The following is a 20975-nucleotide window of genomic DNA, read 5'->3' on the forward strand; positions in this document are numbered from 1 at the left end:
CCGATGACGCAGTGGCTAAGGTGCCTTGTGTTTGTTTTTATCTGTTTCCTCGTCATTTATCTTTTTCGCGCAATTCAGGTCCTAAATAGTGTCACAAGATTAAATCTCGAATATTGCCACGTATCATTGTAGTGTCCGTTCGTTCGCGCAAGGCCGCAGGAAAGGGGTGTTATCATTTTTGTTCGTGGCGCGAGAAGCGACCGGACTAATCTCGATTGATCACAGCCATGAAGAGCTGCATCTACGTGTTTTCAGATTACTCTAGATGATCTCGACCTGTTATCTCGAAGTTTCCTTGCCGGCTTTAAATTGAGCGATGCCACGAGCAGCGGGAATTCGTAGTTCGACGACCGATGAGCACGTTTGTGTCTTACGCCGCCGCCGAGTGATGCAGTTCTTTTGCGGGCGCAAGTCAGCCCAAATAAAGAGCTTCGTTTGCGAGTGTTGGTGCTGTCTTCCCGACATCTGGATTACCGTCACTACAACGTGACATCTGGTGGAGGTGCTGGGTTGCCTTCCATGTACCGGACACCCCCTGCAAGTCTTGACGCCAGCCCTTTGAGCCATTCACTGGAGGACGTGACTCCAGTCCACCGCGCAAGCCGACGTCTGCTAAGGGACGCACCTGAGTTCGGGACTCTGCAGGACCCTACCCGAAAGCGAAAGCCAGCAGCAACGTCCACCATGAGCTTGCCCCAGGCGACGACTCCAGTCATTCTTCAGCAGCCCCGGGTGTCACCAACCTACGACGCTTCGCCTGGCGCCGACCCCGAAGAATGGCTAGTACAGTTCGACCGTGTGGCTATTTTTAACCAATTGGACGATGCCACGAAATTAAGGTACGTCTTCTTCGCTTTAGACGGGCAGCAAGAATCTGACTTGAAAATGGGGAAGTTAGTCTCACGAACTGGGAAACCTTCAGGAAGCAACTTCTGAAGATCTTCACTAACGTCGTGCGAAAGGAGAGAGCCCAGCAGCTGCTACAGTCTCGCATACAACATCCAAACGAGACCGTTGCAAAGTACACTGAGGAGATGAAGCGTCTCTTCCGGCGTGCCAACGCAAACATGAAAGAAGAAGAAAAAGTAAAACTGCTTATGCGACGAGTTAAAGAGCAACTCTTTGCCGGCCTCGTCCGCAACCCACCGAAAACCGTCGCGGAATTCGTAGAAGAGGCACTCACGATGGAAAAAACTCTTGATGCCCGAGCCCGCCAGCATGACCGCCAGCAGCGCGTTTTCTCAGCAGGCTGCTTAGACACCGCTAGCAACAATAACCTGCGAGAGGTTATACGTCAAGTTGTGCGTGAAGAGCTCCGACGATTGCTGCCAACGGGAACGCAGCCGCAGCTTACATCGCTCACTGACATCATCCGGGGCGAAGTTCAGCAGGCCTTGGGTGTGATGCCGTCATCCTCGCAGCCTCTGCAGCCCCCAGTAATGACTTACGCCCCAGCAGTGCGCTGTCCTGCACCTCGACGACGGGACCCAAGCCCCTATCGCCCACAGCTAGCTGCATTGGACCGCCGCCCTCTCGCCCCAACCCGCCCGTACTCCGAGCGTCACTCACAGCCGAGGAAATGCGACGAGTGGAGAACTCCCGACCAGCGCCGCCCACTATACTTCCACTGCGGCGAAGCCTGTCACATTCTCCGGTACTGCCCATACAGGAGAATGGGCATCCGAGGGTTCTCGTACGACGCCCCACGACCCCGACCCGGCCAGCGACCAGCCGAAATCGAAGAGGTCTTGCATCGGGAAGAATACTCAACGCCCAGCCGCCTATCGCGTTCCCCGTCGCCATCCTCACCGCGCTTCGTGTCTCCTAGCCGAGGCTACGCCGTGCGTGGACGCTCCCCCAGCCCCCGAAAGTTAAACTGAATAAAGCAGCCTCTGGAGGTGAGGTTGCTTCTAAGTGCAAGGACAAAGTTACTCCACCGACGGCACCTCCGACGACACCTCCGACGACACCTCCGACGACACTTCCGATGACACTTCCGACGACACTTCCGACGACACCTACGACGACACCTACGACGACACCTACGACGACACCTACGACGACACCGACGACGACAACTTCGACGACAACACCGACAACGACGACGACGCGGCCAGATTAGACGCCTTTACCGCTACCCATAGCAGTAACGTCGGAGTACGCCCACCGCAGCCTCACTACCCGACGAAGCCGAGATCGGACACCAAAGGCAACGTGCAATAAAAGAACGCGAACAAGTGACCTTGAAGTTACGGTCGACGGTCACGCGGTTACTGCCTTGGTCGACACGGGAGCTGACTACTCCGTCATGAGCGGGCCATTCGCTGTCCGACTCAGGAAAGTGACAACAACTTGGGATGGCCCACTGATCCGCACCGCTGGTGGTAACCTTATTACGCCGTCAGGACGCTGCACTGCGTGAGTTATAATAAATGGGCGAACCTATGCTACACCCTTCCTGGTCCTACAGAAATGCTCGCGAGACGTGATTTTGGGAATACACTTCCTGAATGAACATCGGGCGATCATCGACCTTCGATCCAAATCGATCAAGCTTTCCGCGGACAAAGCCATGTCTGCAGCGACGACAGCGACTCATCGCGTTGCCTTAAACGTCCTCGACGAAGCACTGAGTGTGCCGCCCCGATCAAGTGTCTTCGCCTGCATATGTACTGGAGACGTAGAAACTGCCGAAGGCGTCGTCGAGGGGAACACCCAGTTACTCCTTGATCGAGGACTGGGCGTCGCAAGAGGATTCGCCCAAATCCGAAATGGCCAAGCCCAGGTGCTGCTAACCAACTTCACCGACGAATACCGGCATTTAAAGAAAGGTACAACGATCGCTTTCCTCGACGAGCTGGCAGACATCACAGACATATTTTCCCTACCCGATCAACCCGTAGAACCATCTGACCAAGGCCATCAACCAACGTTTGATATCAACCCAGCATTACCACCGAGCAGACAAGACCAATTATGCAGTCTTCTTCAAAAGTACAGCGATTGCTTCTCATCAGCATCGAATGTGCGACGAACCCGGCTTGCCAAGCACCGCATTGTCACTGACGAACACGCCCGACCCTTGCGACAGAGCCCCTACCGCGTATCGCCGCTGGAACGCCAAGCCATCCGCAAGGAAGTTGAGGAAATGCTACGTGAGAACGTCATCCAGCCATCGAGGAGCCCTGGGGCAGCTCCAGTCGTCCTAGTGAAAAAGAAAGACGGCACCCTTCGCTTTTGCGTCGTTTGCCGCCGCCTGAATAGCATTACGAAGAAGGATGTCTACCCCCTCCCCTGCATCGACGACACATTGGATCGGCTATGCAACGCTAAGTACTTCTCATCGGTGGACCTGAAGAGCGGGTACTGGCAAATTGAAGTCGACGAAAGAGATCGCGAGAAGACTGCGTTCATCCCGCCAGACGGGCTCTTCGAGTTCAAGGTGGTGCCATTCGGCCTCTGCTCTGCCCCAGCGACGTTCCAGCGAGTAATGGATACGATGCTCGCAGGTTTGAAGTGGCAAATTTGTCTAGTCTACTTAGATGACGTTGTTGTGTTCTCCTCAAGCTTTGAAGACCATCTCAGAAGGCTTAGGACAGTGCTGGAAACAATCAAGTCTTCAGGACTAACACTGAAACCAGAGAAGTGCCACTTCGCCTACGAGGAGGAGCTGTTCCTTGGTCACGTCGTAAGCAAGGATGGACTTCACCCAGATCCTCAGAAGACGACAGCGATCGCAGAGTTGCCACAGCCAAATGACAAGAAATCTATACGCAGATTCCTTGGACAATGCGCTTATTACCGGCGATTCGTCAAGAACTTTTCGCGCATCGCTGAACCTTTGACCCAACTTACAAAGGCTGACGTGCCTTTTAAATGAGAAACGCCGCAAGTGGAAGCCTTCAAAGAGCTGAAGCGCCGCTTACAGTCCCCTCCTGTGCTCGGACACTTTGATGAAAACGCCGAAACCGAAATTCATACAGATGCAAGGAGTGTGGGCTTAGGAGCGGTCCTCGTTCAGAAAAATGGTAAACAGGAGAAAGTTATCGCGTACGCAAGTAGTTCACTGTCGAAAGCCGAAGCCAACTATTCGACGACCGAGAAAGAATGTCTCGCCATTATTTGGGCCACGTCCAAATTTCGACCCTCCCTGTACGGACGACCATTCAGGGTTGTGAACGACCACCATGCTCTGTGCTGGCTTGCCAAATTGAAGGATACCTCTGGCCGCCTATCTCGTTGGAGCTTGCGTCTTCAAGAATTTGACATAACTGTAGTCTACAAATCTGGCCGCAAGCATTGCGACGCAGACTGCTTGTCCCGAGCCCCCGTCGACATAGCACTGGAAGAGGAAGACGACGACGCTTTCTTAGGACCGGTAAGGGCGAGCAGTTTCGCTCAGCAGCAGCGTTCGGATCCTGAGTTGCAAAGCCTAGTTGCTTATCTGAAAGGAAAGACCGCATCGTCTCCCCGAGGGTTCAAGCGCCAACTGTCGTCCTGCGTCCTTCACAATAATGTCCTTCAGAAGAAGTACTCCGCGCCCAACAGGACAGTGCATCTTCTTGTCGTGCCCAAAATTCTCAGGCAAGAAATTATGCAGGCATGCCATGATGAGCCGACTGCAGGGCACCTCGGGAATGCTCACACGTTGCACCGCATCCAGGAGAAGTACTATTGGCCGCGGCTAGCTGCCGACGTTTCCTATTACGTGAAAACGTGCCGTGAGTGTCAGCGGCGCAAAACGCCTCCGACTAGACCAGCCGGAATCCTGAACCCCATACCACCTCCAAGTAAGCCCTTTCAGCAAATTGGGATGGACCCCCTCGGCTCCTTTCCGACTTCATCATCGGGTAACAAATGGATCATCGTGGCCACCGACTACATGACCCGATACGCCGAAACAAAAGCGTTCCCTAATGGTACCGCAACAGAAGTCGCTAAATTTTTTGTGGAACAAATTCTACTGCGACACGGTGCCCCCGAAGTGCTCATCACAGACGGAGGAACGGCGTTTACAGCGGAGCTGACGCAAGCCATTCTCAACTACAGTCAGACAAGCCATCGAAGGACAACTGCCTATCATCCGCAAACCAACGGACTCACAGAGCGTCTGAACAAAACTATCGTAGACATGCTCTCCATGTACATCGACGCCGAACACAAGACGTGGAACACCATTCTGCCGTACGTGATCTTTGCATATAACACTGCCGTCCAGGAGACTACCAGGTTTACCCCATTCCAGCTTGGCAGGAAGCCCACGACAACACTCGACGCAATGCTCCCGCACGTTTCAGACGAAGACAACCACGACGTCGCCGCCTACCTTGATCGCGCCGAGGAAGCCCGAAGACTTTCGCGGCTTCGCATTGAAGACCAGCAGCACGCCGACGCCCGACGCTACAATCTGCGCCGACGAGACACGAATTACAAGCCAGGTGATCGTGTTTGGATATGGACGCCAATTCGCCGCCGTGGATTGAGTGAAAAGTTGCTTCGAGGCTACTTTGGCCCGTACAGGGTTCTGCGTCGCATCGGTGACCTTGACTATGAAGTCATCCCCGACGGCACTACAGCATCTCAACGACGACGCACACGCCCGGAAGTCCTACATGTTGTACGCCTTAAACCTTACTATGAACGCTAATGGACTCGATGTTTACATTCTCCGTATTTATTTTTCATTTTAAAGCATCGAGATGATGCTTCTTTGGGAGGGGGGTAATGCCACGTATCATTGTAGTGTCCCTTCGTTCGCGCAAGGCCGCAGGAAAGGGGTGTTATTATTTTTGTTCGTGACGCGAGAAGTGACCGGTCTAATCTCGATTGATCACAGCCATGAAGAGCTGCATCTACGTGTTTCCAGATTACTCTAGATGATCTCGACCTGTTATCTCGAAGTTTCCTTGCCGGCTTTAAATTGAACGATGCCGCGAGCAGCGGGAATTTGTAGTTCGACGACCGATGAGCGCGTTTGTGGCTTACGCCACCGCCGAGTGATGCAGTTCTTTTCGGGGCGCAAGTCAGCCCAAATAAAGAGCTTCGTTTGCGAGTGTTGTTGCTGTCTTACTGACTGCTGGATTGCCGTCACTACAACGTGACAGTATTTATACGGTTTGATCAGTCACCGTGATATACGAGGTGTTTCGGGGTAGGTTGTTACTAATTTCTCAATAGTAAGGTTTTTGACCTGGAAAGAAGCTTACTGCGGGATTGGAACACCAGTGTTGGCGGACGTAAAAAAAAACGTGAACGATGGTACCTCAGTTTCCAATTTCCCTTTTTAGCCATCATAGATAAGCGTCTTATTGCAGCTGATGACTTTAAGGCGGCCGTTAGTAATATTCATATCAGTTTTTAAAAATTCGAAACGGGATTACCCTCACCGCTGCGGCTCAACTAAGTTGGGGTATTTCTTGCGCCACTCTAAAACTGGACGCCCGTGGGAAGCGCAAAGCACCGTCCTCCAAATGACACCACCCCGTGACTCGATTCAAATATAAACACGACCGCTTGCCTCAGTCACTACATAGTTAGTTAAACGATTTTAGTTTATTAAGAGCCTCCAAGCTACTCTTGTCATCTTACATTGTGTCCCCATGGCCACACAACTTATCTGCTCAGATGGAGAGGTGGACAAAAATTAATAAATTTGTATACGTTATGCTTAATCACTCTTTATAGTTATTTGCACTATGGAAACCAACCGGAGAGAAACCCGGAATTTTTCAACAATTTTCTATAAAACCCTGATTTGTTCCCTCTTCAGTATTCCAGTAAAATCAAACCCAAAAACAATGCACAAGGCTGCCCATACGTAATTGCGACTCTAATGTCAGAAGCCATGAGCAAAATATTCCGGAGTTTGTTTGTTTTTAATAATTGAAAGATGGTTTTCAAGTTGCTGACACATGGGATTTATCAGGATTACACTCACTAGCTTCTTCCCTTTATCTGCATTATTTAATAGGTTCCTTATAGGCGCTTGTGTTGCATTCATCTTCAAGCCGGCTACGATGACACCATGTTCACTCGCGAGGTAAATCCTTTAGTGTGAATTTAGCGGTCACAAATGTGGTTTTATTTCCAGAAAAGTTTTTATATAAAAATCAGAATAATGCTAATGCGGGATGTGATAAAACGTTGAGGGGAAATGCTTGCTGGCGATCTGTGCAGCGTTCGTGTTCCCGTTTGTGATATTCGCCGAAGTGGTCAAGAGCATGCAGTGGCCCAAGCTCTGGTCGGGAATCTTCTACGGAGCTGTTTTCCTGCTCTCAGTGGACGAAATGGTGCGTACCCGAGACAATCGCCTCTGATGCGGGCTTTGCAGGCGACGAAAAAAGAGGCTAGGAAAAGCGCGCTTAGCATCATCGCATTTCGTTTCTCCAGAGAAATGGCGAGTATAAATGGCGAGTAGAAATGTCGAATTCTTAAGCGGCGGACGTCCGCCGCTTGAGAATGTGGGTGTCGCTGGTGAACACTCCCAAAGTTAGGTTATTTGTAAACAAAAATACCCCCGAAAGCAGAAGATTTGACAGCCGTCGCCGTAGCTCAGCGGTAGAGCACCGGACGCGTAATTCGGAGGTCGTGGGTTCGGATCCCACCGGCGGCAAAGGTTGTTTTTTCTTCTGCTTTTCTAATCAATCAGCTTTAAGCGATAACATGTTCAGTAATATTATAAATTGATCAACACCACAAAATAAATGAATTAATTAAAAATCCCCTGTGCCCCTTGATTTCTGTGGCTGTTGGCTTCTCTCATATTTATAACGAGCCCCTCATTCCCCTTCTCTTGTTTGCTTAATTGCTTAGCGAGGGGCTCGGTTCTGGCAGCCTTGACGCCTTAGGAAGCATAAGAGGGTTCTCATGCAGCTTCCACCCTCGCCGTTCGATGACGTTCTACGTCACATCAGCGGTAACTCAGGACGTTCTACGTCCGCCGCTTAAGAACGTGGGTGGCGCTGGTGAACACTCCCAAGGTTAGGTTATTTGTAAACATAAATACCCCCGAAAGCAGAAGAATTGACAGCCGTCGCCGTAGCTCAGCGTTAGAGCACCGGACGCGTAATTCGGAGGTCGTGGGTTCGGATTCCACCGGCGGCATGTGGTTGTTTTTTCTTCTGCTTTTCTAATCAATCAGCTTTAAGCGATAACATGTTCAGTAATATTATAAATTGATCAACACCACAAAATAAATAAATTAATTAAAATCGCCTGTGCCCCTTGGTTTATGTGACCGTTGGCTTCTCTCAATGCTGCAAACTTTTCAGTAGATCAAGGTTACGCGTATCAGTTCAGCTCACATTACATCACTACATCTTTAATTCTTTCTTTGATGAAAAAGGCTTATCGTTATTTGTTCATAACTGATGTTAGATTTCGTTTTATTGTCTGATGGTTTTATTGGCTGCGAAAATATTGAGCTAACCTGCAAGGAATGTTTCTGTGCATGCATATGTTGTTCGCTTTTGTAAAGGTACCGCAGGTTCTAAAAATTTACGGATTCCTGGAAAGAGAAATGGAACTAGTTTAACAACTGATATTCAGAACTGTGTGTGAATCTCATATTACACAGTTTTTTTTTAGGTTGTCCTTATGCCAACGTTTCTCACACACGGCGAAGGTCTCTTCCCAAGTAGACTGATTTTATGAATATTTATTTTTCTTCTAGGACTCCAAACAAGGCCACAGTAATTTGTGTGATGTACGAATAACGCTTAACGTATGTGGTGCTTAATTTGTTCTCGTAAAATATTTTATTCCTCTGTCCCGCATGAGACTACAAGGACAGGTTGCCTGCTGCCGCAGGGAGCTTCTTACACACGTAGTTAATGCGGTAATGCCAGCTTAGGTGAGAGTTCAGAGCAACACCTACAACATTAGGTTCATCCACTAATAACCTAAGCCTACTAATCTACTAATCATCTAATGATAACCTAGGTTACACTAATAACATAGTGGGTCTCCTTAATCGCATCCTTTAACAAGAAAGTGCGATGGCATTTCGAATTTGACCCACTCCCATATTCCAGAAGACCCCACAATTTTGGAAGCAGGCCGACCCCAGAAAATTGATTAAGGTAGATAAATCAAGATAAATGGGTAGATTAGGATAGATTAGTGGATTGATTTATTAAAATCCGTTCCGGAAATTTAATGGAAGGTTCTCTAACACTCGATGTTTAGATAACCGATAATCTGTCTTGTAAAACACAAAATAACTATATTGTGAGTAGTTCCAACTTCATGGTTCGTTTTCTAAGACGTAACGGCTCTATGGCACCTTCCTCCATTATTGCAGAACAGATATTCAGCTTTAACTGAGACGTAAGGTCTTAATATTCAAAACAATGAGCGATAATCTCGTATGGAGGGGGCATCGCCAAGACAAGTAACCAATGTAACTACCTACCCACCTGGGCAGCTCGGCAGGTGTGCCACCGCACAGTTATCGAATCTGGCTTACTTCATGTTGGTGCCCTTTCCTGCCTCCGCTTGCCTTCTGCTGACCGTGTTCTTCGACGCCTCCTGGACACTTCGCGGTCCCTGCCGAGTTATTTTGGAGCGCCGTCGCAGACAGCCTCTCCTTCATCACCACCATCACAGACTCTGCCCATTTACCGCACGTGAATAACTGGACCCTCGACCTCGACTGGGAAACACCATCGGCAGCAACATCACTTGGCGAGCCACCTAAAAGGAGCGTCAATCACCTCGCATGATCTGTGGGCTCGGAAGCTGTGCCACCGCACAGTTATCGAATCTGGCTTCATAATGCACGTTAGTGAACGGGTTAGTCTATTTGCTAAAAAATCCAGTAATTATTTCCTGATACAGCTGCCGAGGCCGAAGTGTTTGACCGCTACTTGTGCCGAATGTTGTCATAGTGCGCGGTCCTTATTACTCCTTGCTGGTGATACTGATACTAACCCTGGACCTGAGAAATCGGATATCATTCTGCCTGAATTGAAAAGCTGGCTGATGGCCAGGCAACACTAATCTCTGACCTGCAAGATATAAAACGACGTATGCTTTTAATCGACAGAACGATATCCAATTTCAATACGCGCCTCACTGAACTCGAACACCACCTCCAAATTCTGTCTACAGTTAAATCCGACGTTGGAATCATTCAGTCAACGGCCAGCCAGACAGCTCTTTTGGTTTAAGACTTACGGCTTCGTCTTGACGATTATGAAAACCACTCCCGCAGGAACATTCTAATTTTCTACGTTGAATTATACCTGCGCTTAAAAGACACGGACTGAAAGATAGAGACACACACACACACAGCGCTGGACTTACAACTGAATTTTTATTCGGGAAACACTGCTCTTTATACACACCAGCAGCTGGTAAAAATGGAAGATGGTAACACCCGAATGATAAAAAATCGACAAACTGTCTCGTCACATGTCCAGTCCTACCTTCCCTTTTGCAAAAATGTCCTTTCCTTTGATAGTAGTGAAAGGGACGTGCTACTCACGCATGCAACCCCACTGTCCGCTATGCTCATGGCTTCAGTTATTTCACGCGCCGTTTGGTCACGGTTCCTGCTTACTATCTTCGTCTCGTTATAGGAAGGTACACATTTACACTCTTGACAATGAACAACCAAATTCCCATCGCCTTTTCATTCCATGTTCTTCCGATGTTCACGGAGCCGCTCGTTCAAACATCGCCCCGTTTGGCCTACATATGCTTTGCCACATGTAAGCGGCAACCTGTATACCACTCCTTCTGAGCATGCGACCATGGGGACTTGGTGTTTCCTTTTACACCCCTTAGCTTTTCTTTCTGGGTACGTTACTATTTTGCATAAGTTTTCCAATTAGTCCGGGGCTGAAAAAACGACCCTAGTTTTTACTGTCGAAGCAATTCTTTCAAGATTATGGGACACCCCATGAATGTACGGAATCACCACCATTTTCTCCTTTTGTTTTGCTCCCTCCTTGCTAGGCACCGTACCCTTTATGCCAAATTTCTTGAGCAGGCTTTTTGCCACCGACACCAAAACCTGATCCGGATAACCTGCTTCCTTTAGCCTCACCACCTGCTGCTCAAAACTTTCTTTGACTAATTCCGGGCAATATTACTTGCCCGGAATTAGTCAAAGTGGGGTTGCATGCGTTAGTAGCACGTCCCTTTCACTACTATCAAAGGAAAGGGCATTTTTGCAAAAGGGAAGGTAGGACTGGACATGTGACGAGACAGTTTGTCGATATTTTATCATCCGGGTGCTACCATCTTCCATATTTATCAGCTGCTGGTGTGTATAAAGAGCAGTGTTTCCCGAATAAAAATTCAGTTGTAAGTCCAGCGCTGTGTGTGTGTGTCTCTATCTTTCAGTCCGTGTCTTTTAAGCGCAGGTATATTTCAATATGGTAAACCAACTCGCCCAACAAACCACTCTGCTAATTTTCTACGGTCTGCCTGATTCACTCCCCCTTGGAACATACGCCGAGTCTGAAATGATTATCGCTGATCATTGCTTAGAACACCTGGAAATAGCATTGGATCCCCAAGAAATAGAGCGCGCCCACCGGCTTGGCCGTCATACCCCAAACCATCAACGCCCTAACATTTTCTGATTTATATAATCCAAGACAAAAGAAACTATTCTATCTAAAGTGCCTAAATTTAAAGAAACGAAGTTCAGTGTCGGTGAAGATTATTCCCGCTGCGTCCAAATTATTCGGAAGCACTTGGTTGCATTCGCAAAAGAAACAACCGATAAATACTCGCGCCGCTATATGACACTTCATATCGGGCCCAAGCGCTACTTCTTCGAAGAAACGACAAACTGAGTAAAGGAAAACGCATAGCAGATACCGTTTCGGCGCCGGTCTCCACAGCGCTCTCTATCAGCTTGTCATCCTGTTACCAACTCCCGAACCAACCTTTGCCTTTCTGTCATTTTCAAAATATACGCATCTTCCTGCCCAAACGAGACTTTGTATTTAACCTTGTATCGTCGTCCGGAGGCAACATACAGAAACATGGCTCAACAAAAATTTCAGCGATTCTGAAGTTCTCTTTATTTTATTTATTTATTTATTTACAGATACTGCAATCCACAAGGGATTTTATCAGGGTGGGAATACAACGCAAACGCAATCAAAGGCAACACAACAGGCAAAGTACACTGCCAGGTACAACAACAAACGCCATAACAATCGCCATTTTAACGCAATGCACTAACCAGCAAAATATGAACTATTAATTTTTTTTTTGGTTGGGGGGGGGGTTGTATGCAGAGACTGGCGGCAAACAAAGAAAGGGAGGGTTGAGTTACTGCAGTATTATTTAAGTTATTCCAGTCAGTTACAGTCCTGGGAAAAAAAGAATATTTAAAACAATTATTTCTTACTTGGAATGGTGTCATAGTTAGTTGATGCCTCTGCCTGGTGGCATATCCGGAAGAAAATGTAATTATATCAGAGATGTTAACGTTGCAATGTCTATTTACAATCTGATACATAAACTTTAGTAGGGAAACCCGATTGCGCTGGGTTAGTTCAGGCAAGTTGGCTTGTCTTAAAAGTTCTGTGACTGACGTACGGGAGAAATTATTATAGATAAAGCGGACCGCCTTTTTCTGCACTCGTTCACGCTTTTTAATGTTAGTTTGTGTGAAAGGGTCGCAGATAATTGCGCCGTAATCGAGTACCGGAAGTATAATTGTGTTATATGCTAGTAAACGGACATTGATGTAGACAGTTTTAAAGCTCTTCTGAGAAAAAACAATTTACGACAAGCATTAGCGGTTACTTTATCGATGGGCAGATTCCATTTGAGGTTGTTTCTTATCCAGAGACCAAGGTATTTGTATTCTGTTATTTCAGAAAGAAAAATATTGTTAGCTGAGTAATTGAAATTGAGCTTATTCTTTTTGTTAGTAATACACACATAGACAGTTTTCTCAAAATTTACCGGCATCTGCCACTCGTCACCCCAAGCAACAAATTTCTGAAGAGCATTATTTAGCAACACTTGATCCGAGGGACTTTCTATTGCCGAGTACAGTACACAGTCGTCTGCATATAATATTATTTTTACAGGGACACCTTTTACTACATCATTGATATAAAGGAGAAAAAGAAGCGGGCCAAGTACCGAGCCCTGGGGAACGCCACATTCAACGGAAAGCTTTTCTGAGTCTTGATTCTTGAAATTAACGAATTGATTACGTGCCGTAAGGTAATCAGATATCCAATTAGTGAGCTGAGGATTTTTAGAATTTTGTTTAGTTTATGCAGTAGTTTATAATGAGATACTTTGTCGAAAGCTTTGGAAAAATCGATAAAAATGACGTCTGTTTGTTTGTGGTTTATGGTTTATGGGGTTTAACGTCCCAAAGCGACTAAGGCTATGAGAGACGCCGTAGTGGAGGACTCCGGAAATTTCGACCACCTGGGGTTCTTTAACGTGCACTGACATCGCACAGTACACGGGCCTCTAGAATTTCTCCTCCAAAGAAATTCCAGCCGCCGCGGCCGGGATCGAACCCGCATCTTTTGGGTCAGCAGCCGAGCACCATAGCCACTGAGCCACCGCGGCGGCTGTTTGTTTACCGTTGTTTACAAAGTCGTGTATTGTTTCAACCAATTGAGTTATTGTCGAGTAGCTTTTTCGAAAACCATGCTGGGGATTTGTTAGAAAGTGATGTTCCTCGAGGAAAGCCAGAATATGTTTGTGAATTATGTGCTCCAAGATTTTGAAAGTAGTTGATGTTAATGAGACTGGGCGGTAGTTCTCAATGCGCTGCTTATTTATTTATTTATTTATTTATCTTTTACCCACAGCGCCATTTGGCATTACAGTGGGGGGGTTGATACAGCAACACAGCACATAAATGCAGGTAAATACAAAAAAAGAGAAACAGCAGCCCAAGCATTCACAAAGTAAGCAAAGAACAAAATTGACGCAATGCGCATCTATGTACAGAATTTGGGGTACAAGAAAGTCAACTGTGTTGTTCACCCAATAAACGTGCATTTTAGGAGAAAGCACCAACGCAGTAGACATAAAAAAAAAAAACTTCAAACGTGTATTTCACGCAGGTATACTGCGCATTGACAGGAAGACACAGGTATACACAGTGGAACGCACGAAACGAAGAAGCAGCGCACAGATAACGACGCATCGTCTAGCTATGAAATGACGTGACACTGTTCAAAGCGGTATAAAAGGATTCATTTGATGAGATGGAAGTAACAACGGCCGGCAAACGGTTCCATTGACGAATGGTTTTCGGAAAAAAAGAGTCGCTGTATGCTGCCGTCCTGCACTTGTATTCACGTACTTTTTGATCATGGTCAAGGCGTGCGGATATGTAATATGGTTTGAAAATGTATGTTTCGCGTGGAATGCCAATGTGGGAGTAGTATATGTTATGGAAGAGTTTGAGCCTCTGCTTAGCTCTCCGCTGTTCTAGCGATTCCCAAACAAGGACTTTTTTTGCTATTGTTGCACTGAAGTTGCGTTCACATGACTTACCAAGTACGTATCGAGCCGCCAAGGACTGAACTTTCTCAAGTTTTTCTTTGTCACCTGTGGTAGGAGGATCCCACACTGTGCTAGCATACTCCAACACTGACCGCACATAAGTTTTGTAAAGGAGTTCTTTGGTAGCTTGCGGGAAGGAACGAGTGTTTCGGCGGAGAAATCCTAAGGATTTGCAGGCCTTTCCAACTATATAACCAACGTGCCGATGCCAGCAGAGCGATGACGTGAAATATACACCTAAATACTTAAATTCTTCAACTATTTTCAGATTTGCATTATTTATGGTATATGTGGGTACTAGCTTTGTGCGTTTCCTCGAAAACGCCATGCACACTGTTTTGTCCAAGTTTAGATTCATTTTCCATTTTTCGCACCACTTATGAACAGTGTCAAGGTCGTTTTGAAGGACATCACGGTCAGCATTACATGTTATAATTTTATACAGAACACAATCGTCTGCAAATATCCTCATGTGTGACGCTATATTTTCAGTGATATCATTGATGTACAGTAAGAAAAGAAGAGGTCCCAAGACGGAACCCTGAGGGACGCCTGATGTTACATCAACAACATCAGATTCAGCTCCATGAACCATTACAAACTGACGTCTCGCGTGCAGATATTCACTTACCCAGGCAATTATGCGACAATCAATATTATAAGAGTACAATTTCTGTATAAGCAAATCATGCGGAACGGTGTCAAAAGCTTTACGAAAGTCTAAAAAGATACAGTCGACAGTGGTGCTGGCATCTAAGGCTTTGGCAATGTCATGGGCGAATTCGGTCAGCTGTGTGACGCACGACAATCCTTTCCTAAAACCGTGCTGGTAGGGGTTTAACAAGCCATGGGTTTCAAGATGTTTTATAATACTTGAATACAGAATATGTTCGATAAGTTTGCAGGGAACTGAGGTAAGTGAGATAGGACGGTAGTTTGACACTTTATTTCGAGGGCCAGATTTGTATATCGGAACTACTGAAGCGACTTTCCAATCGTCCGGAAGGGAACTATCTGCCAGTGATTTTTCAAACATTATTTTCAAGAATGGAGCTATTGAACTTGAGCACCCCCGAAGAAGCGCATTTGGCAAACCATCCGGGCCGGGAGCCTTAGCAGTGCTCAACCTGTCCAGTAGCATCTTGATGCCATTCAAGCTAAAAAAAGGATTTTCTGAGGATGAGGCTGTAATCGTGACGGGCGAGGCTGAACCGCTGGTGGTTATCGCTTTCTTGGAAAACACTGAGGCAAAATATGCATTGAAACACTCAGCTTTATCTGCAGCATCACTGACTTCTGTTCCAGCTTCCAGAAGAGGTGGAGTGGTTTGATGGAGTGGTTTGGAGTGGTATGGAGTGGTTTGATTCTGGCGGTCTTCCAGTCACTCGGCACTTGACTCTTCTGCATGATTTGTCAAATTTTTGACTTTTTCACAACGACCGCAAGGGTTCACGAGGGAGGGGGTGTTTTAGTCGCCATTAATCGAGAACTACCATTCCCTCCTGTTAACATCCCATCTCAACTTGAAATTATGTGGCTCATTTGCCGCACTGCGCCAATAACAACACTAATTGGCGTCTGCTATTGACCGCCACATAATAGCCCTGACTTCCCCCGTGAGTTTCACAGTGCCTTGCTACAGTTAACAACTAGGTATCCTAGCGCACGAATTATTCTTTTCGGTGACTTTAACTGCACATATATAAACTGGCATAACCTCACGTTAACCTTTCTAAAGAGCCTCGAGGCTTTATCGGCGTATGTCTCAATTTCAATCTTTCACACCTAATAACTGAGGCAACATGGTTCCTAGATACTTCACATTCTTCATCTCATTCTAACTAGTCATCCTGAGACCTTAGCTTCGATTACTTACCTGAGGGAAGCCAGGGATCATATAGTTATTCACGCCTGATTTAACATCACCCCTGTTCAAAGGAAAATGTCCAGAAAACAATAAAAACTTACGATAAGGCCGACTACGTAGCAATAAATAATGAATTATACCCCTTTTTATCCACTTTTGAACTTCACTTCCATCAGCATACAGTCAACGAAAAGTGGTCAGTCTACAAACAAAAAATTAGTGATTTAACGAGCAGATATATTTCACAGTGTACTATCAACACTTATTCCCATAATCCTTGGTTAAACAAAACACTCAAAAGACTAAAAACTAATAAGCAGCGGCGTTACCGTGCCGCGAAACTTAGGCCTAGCTCTTCTGCATGGGAAAAATAATAGAGCACTGAAGATGCGTACTTGGCAGCAGCGACAAGAGCGAAACGTTTCTTTTCTTTTTTCACAACTGTTTACCCAAAATGATAACAAGTAACCGGAGAAAATTTTGGAACGTGATAAATCCCCAGCAATCGCGCGACATCACCCTTACTAATGATAACGGCGACTCTGTCAGTGATGCTCAGTGTGCCGATATATATAATACTGGCTTTTCATCAGTATTCACGATATAACCTGAAGAGCCGTTCCCTTCACTACCCTGCATCGCTGAACTGGCAATGCCAGCCGTCATTTTTCATCCAAATGGCACTTCGTGCGCAGTCGACAAATTAAAAATTTCATCGTCAACCGGAATCGACGAAAATAGCACAAAGTTTCACAAAAACACTAAGGACATTTATTCCTAGTTTTTATGCTCGTCGTTTTCTCACTCACTCGCCACAAGTATCATCCCAGAAGACTGCAAAACGGGGGAGGTCGTTCCTGTTTTGAAATAGGGTAACAGACTCTACACTCAACTATCAACCCATTTCCCTGACTAGCATCTCTTGTAAACTCATGCAAGACGTGATCTACTCCCAGATAATGCACCATCTAGACTCTTAAGTTTTTTCACCCCATCCCACATGGACTTATAAAAGGCTTATCGTGCGAGACACAGCTTGCCATATTTCTTTATGATCTTCAGTCCAACCGCGATGCCAACTTACAAACTGACGCCATCCTTCTACACTTTCCAAAGCATTCGATCAGGTACATCATCAACATCTGCTAAAAACTTTCCAGACCAAACGTGCATCGAGAAATTATTGTATGGAAAAAAGAATTCCTCAACATCGTTCACAGTCCGTTACTATTAACAACTACTCCTCTAACCTTCTACCGGTAATATCGAGCGTTCCTTAGGTAGATTTCCTTGACCCCTCCTATTCCTAATTTATATTAATGATCTCCCAAAAAATTTATCATCTCATGTCCGTCTGTTCGCCGACGATTGCGTTATTTATGCCCAAGTTACTAATGCCGCTGATCTAGAATCCCTACAGGACAGTCTTAATCGCTTTCAATCATGATGCAATCACTGGTTGATGACAGTTCATTCCAATAAGTCCAAGCTCATGTTTCTTCATCGCCGTCGCAACCCGCATTTATTTACTTTTAAGATTTCTGGTTCTCCTGTCGAACTTGTCCCGTTCTATTCTTCACTCGGCATTGCTATCAGCAATGATTTATCATAGCGCGAGCGCGTAACAAAGTTGATATTATCAACGAATAAAAAACTAGGCTTTCTTAAACGCCATCTTCACGACGCCCCTCCAAATGTAAAGCTGCTTGCTTATAAATCATTGATCAGGCCAAAACATGAGTATGCATCCGCCATTTGAAATCCACAGCAAGCTTAGCTCACTGATTCATTAGAAGCCCTGAAAAACAGAGCCGCCCGTTCCATTCATCGCTCATACTCATCCTATATTAGTGTTTCAGCTCTCAAATTACAGTACCAATTATACAGTCTTTCCCTCCGTCGCCGTGCCTATTTCACAAATTTTATAGCTCCCAGCTCAAACAGCAGCCAGCACGTCTCACCGCATTGGTCCTCAGCTGAAAGTTTCAGGCCAAAGGCCCGTACGACCACATTTTCCGTCATTTTTCCTGCCAACAGCAAGCGACTGGAACGACCTTCCCCATGAAATTGTGCCATCACCTGCCCTTCCTGGAAAAAGCTTAGTTTAAAGGGTTTTAACGTCCCAAAGCGACTCAGGCTACGAGGGACGCCGTAGTGAAGGGCTTCGGAAATTTCGTTCACCTGGGGGTCTTTAACGTGCACTGACATCGCGCAGTACACGGGCCCCAAGAGTTCCGCCTCATATAAATTCGGCAGCCGCGGCCGGAATCAAACCCGCGTCTTTCGGGTCAGCAGCCAAGCGCCGTAATCACTGAGCCACCACGGCGGCCTTGCTGGAAAAAATTACATCCCACCTGTCATCATGAAAGTATTGTTTCGCTTGCTCATGTTAACCCCACCCCTTCTGTAAAACCGCCAACAGGGCGGAAATGAAATAAATAAAAATGAAATGAAACCTCAATCACCAGAATCCGCCTTTTTCACAAGATGCGGCGCTCTCCGGACAGTGGCGAAAATTCGTCTCCTACTTAGTGAAAAGAAAGGCACGTGGGAGACGCAGGAGCAGTCTGCTTCCACTAGAAGCCAGCTGTTCCTTCCTGCTAAGTGGCAACACTTTTAGATAGGCCCAGTTGGAAAAGAGTGCCGGCGCGCCACGGAGCGCCGCCTGGGCGCTGCGGTCGCTTTACGATGGGCGCTTCGTCTGCTACTCCCAGCGTGAAGATCGTCAGCAGACGGTGGCTCGCGTGCGTACAACACCGTATTAAGCATGAAATGCTTTTAGCTCCCGTTGTCGACAGTGTGGGGACATCACGCCGAGACCGAGAGCCAACATCCGGGCACTGAATTCTACCCATCCGGGCACTGAAACGAGATTTAACGAGGCTCTATGACCGGGCCGCTTAGAGCTAGAGCCCCTTAAACTATCAAGGGGCTTTACTTAAAGCATGAGGGGAGCTCCAGGGCAAGAAGGGCTTTCGGCGGAAAAACTGTCCCCAAGAATGGCGCTGCGGTCCCACACTCACGCATGTAAAAGACCAACCGCTGGGCCTTCCGCTCATGACGTTTCCCCCTTTGGCAGGCAGATGTATACACGCTCGCGGAGTATTCGAACGCGCTGCATATACATTCTTGTCAGGCCTGCGTCTCGTCGTGTCCGCGTACGCTTCTGCATCGTCCTGGATTTCAATGCCGCCACCATCACAGCTGCTTAAGCCGAGCAATGGAGCCTAATGAAAGGAGAGGTAGGAAGCGTCTTGCGGAAAGCAATCGCTTTGCGGGTGATACGCCACAGCAGAAGACTGCCCGCCCCTGCCAACAACGCCATGATTATACGAACGCCCCCGAAAGCGACAAGGTCGCCACGGTTCGAGGCTGCCTACCTAAGCCCGCACCATATTAGGATATTTTTCATTAGCATCTTGCAGCCGTTTTGTCAAGAAATAAAAGAATGACATTTCATGCTTACTCTAGTCTCGGTTACGGGAGAGGCAGAGATTTTTTTTAAGGAATACAAACGTAGTTTTCGCCTTGAACACTTTTTTTTTATTAATGGAGCAAGGCTGTTTGGTAGAATTTATAATTAACTTTAGCCCGGAACGTTAAAAAAACATAGCCTAACAGCTTCTCGTCTCTTTGTAACTTGCTGGCTGGGTAAACTTTAGCGCAAGCTTAACAGCTCGCCGTTTGTGCTTCTTTGACCGTATCTGCATGCATGCCGGAGCAAATTAGTTTTTTTAGCCTTTAGCCAGCTTTGAACGCCAGGTTTTTGGTTTAGCGAGGTGTTTTTACGAAGTACATGAGGGCTTGCACCCATGCCGAGGCAACGAAATCCAGTAGGTGTTGTGAGACTGTCAATCAGTCATTCTTTTATTCCTTGACAAAACGGCTGAAAGATGCTAATGGAAAATATCCCGATATGGTGCCTTTCTGCTGCAGTCGGTGCTGTAAGGTGAGATCTATGTGGCTGTTACTGCGAATACAGCCGTAGTTTTAGCGACTTCTAAATATTGCTGCGCTTCACACAGCCAGTAAGAGAAGCAAGTAAGCATTAACAGTCAGCAGAGATGCGGCCTGCGAACGGCTGCGAAGCGGATTTGTAAACTACTTTGTACAGCCACGTATTACCCACGTTAATAATTTTATCAAGCCAAGTTAAGAGGGGGCAAGCGGCACGTCGTGTTTCTTCGATTTTACCGTGTGGAACCACAGAAAGAAGAGCTTTCAGTTTAAGCCGTTGTCTACCCCCCAAAGCACAACCTCAAAGCATTCAGGCCTCTCGTACTCCAGGCGTACAGCACACGTGAACGTAGCGATATGTAGACAAAATCGAAGCAGTGAAGGTCAACAGCGACGCGCGGCTACAAGCAGCCGCACCCGGCGCAGACGACCAGAGACGAGAGCCAGCGTAGAGCAGTTATGCAGCAAACTGATCGCCTGACCAAGCGCATCCAATGGGCGTCGCGGTGGCGAAGAGAAAAGCAAGAAAACTAACGCCGTACTCTCACCAGCCTAGAGATGGCGCTCGAGTCTGAGATTAAAGTGGCGACACAACGTGGCCCCATCCCCGCAGAAAGTTTGCCAACTGTCCTTAATTAAAAAC

At 46.9% G+C, this 20975-nt stretch overlaps 1 protein-coding gene across 1 annotated transcript in view; it reads left to right on the forward strand.

Moving 5' to 3' along the window:
• LOC149325814 (sodium-dependent proline transporter-like) overlaps nt 1–20975 on the forward strand; it is a 185791-nt gene that overhangs the window by 75923 nt on the left and 88893 nt on the right. Inside the window, exon 9 of the mRNA XM_089563602.1 lies at nt 7177–7289. Within this exon, the coding sequence (XP_089419728.1) occupies nt 7177–7289 (113 nt within the window). The remainder of the gene's footprint in view (nt 1–7176; nt 7290–20975) is intronic.

The sequence above is a fragment of the Amblyomma mixtum genome, chromosome 10 (assembly GCF_055824585.1).
Source record: "Amblyomma mixtum isolate Tamu chromosome 10, ASM5582458v1, whole genome shotgun sequence".
Classification (NCBI taxonomy): domain Eukaryota; kingdom Metazoa; phylum Arthropoda; class Arachnida; order Ixodida; family Ixodidae; genus Amblyomma; species Amblyomma mixtum.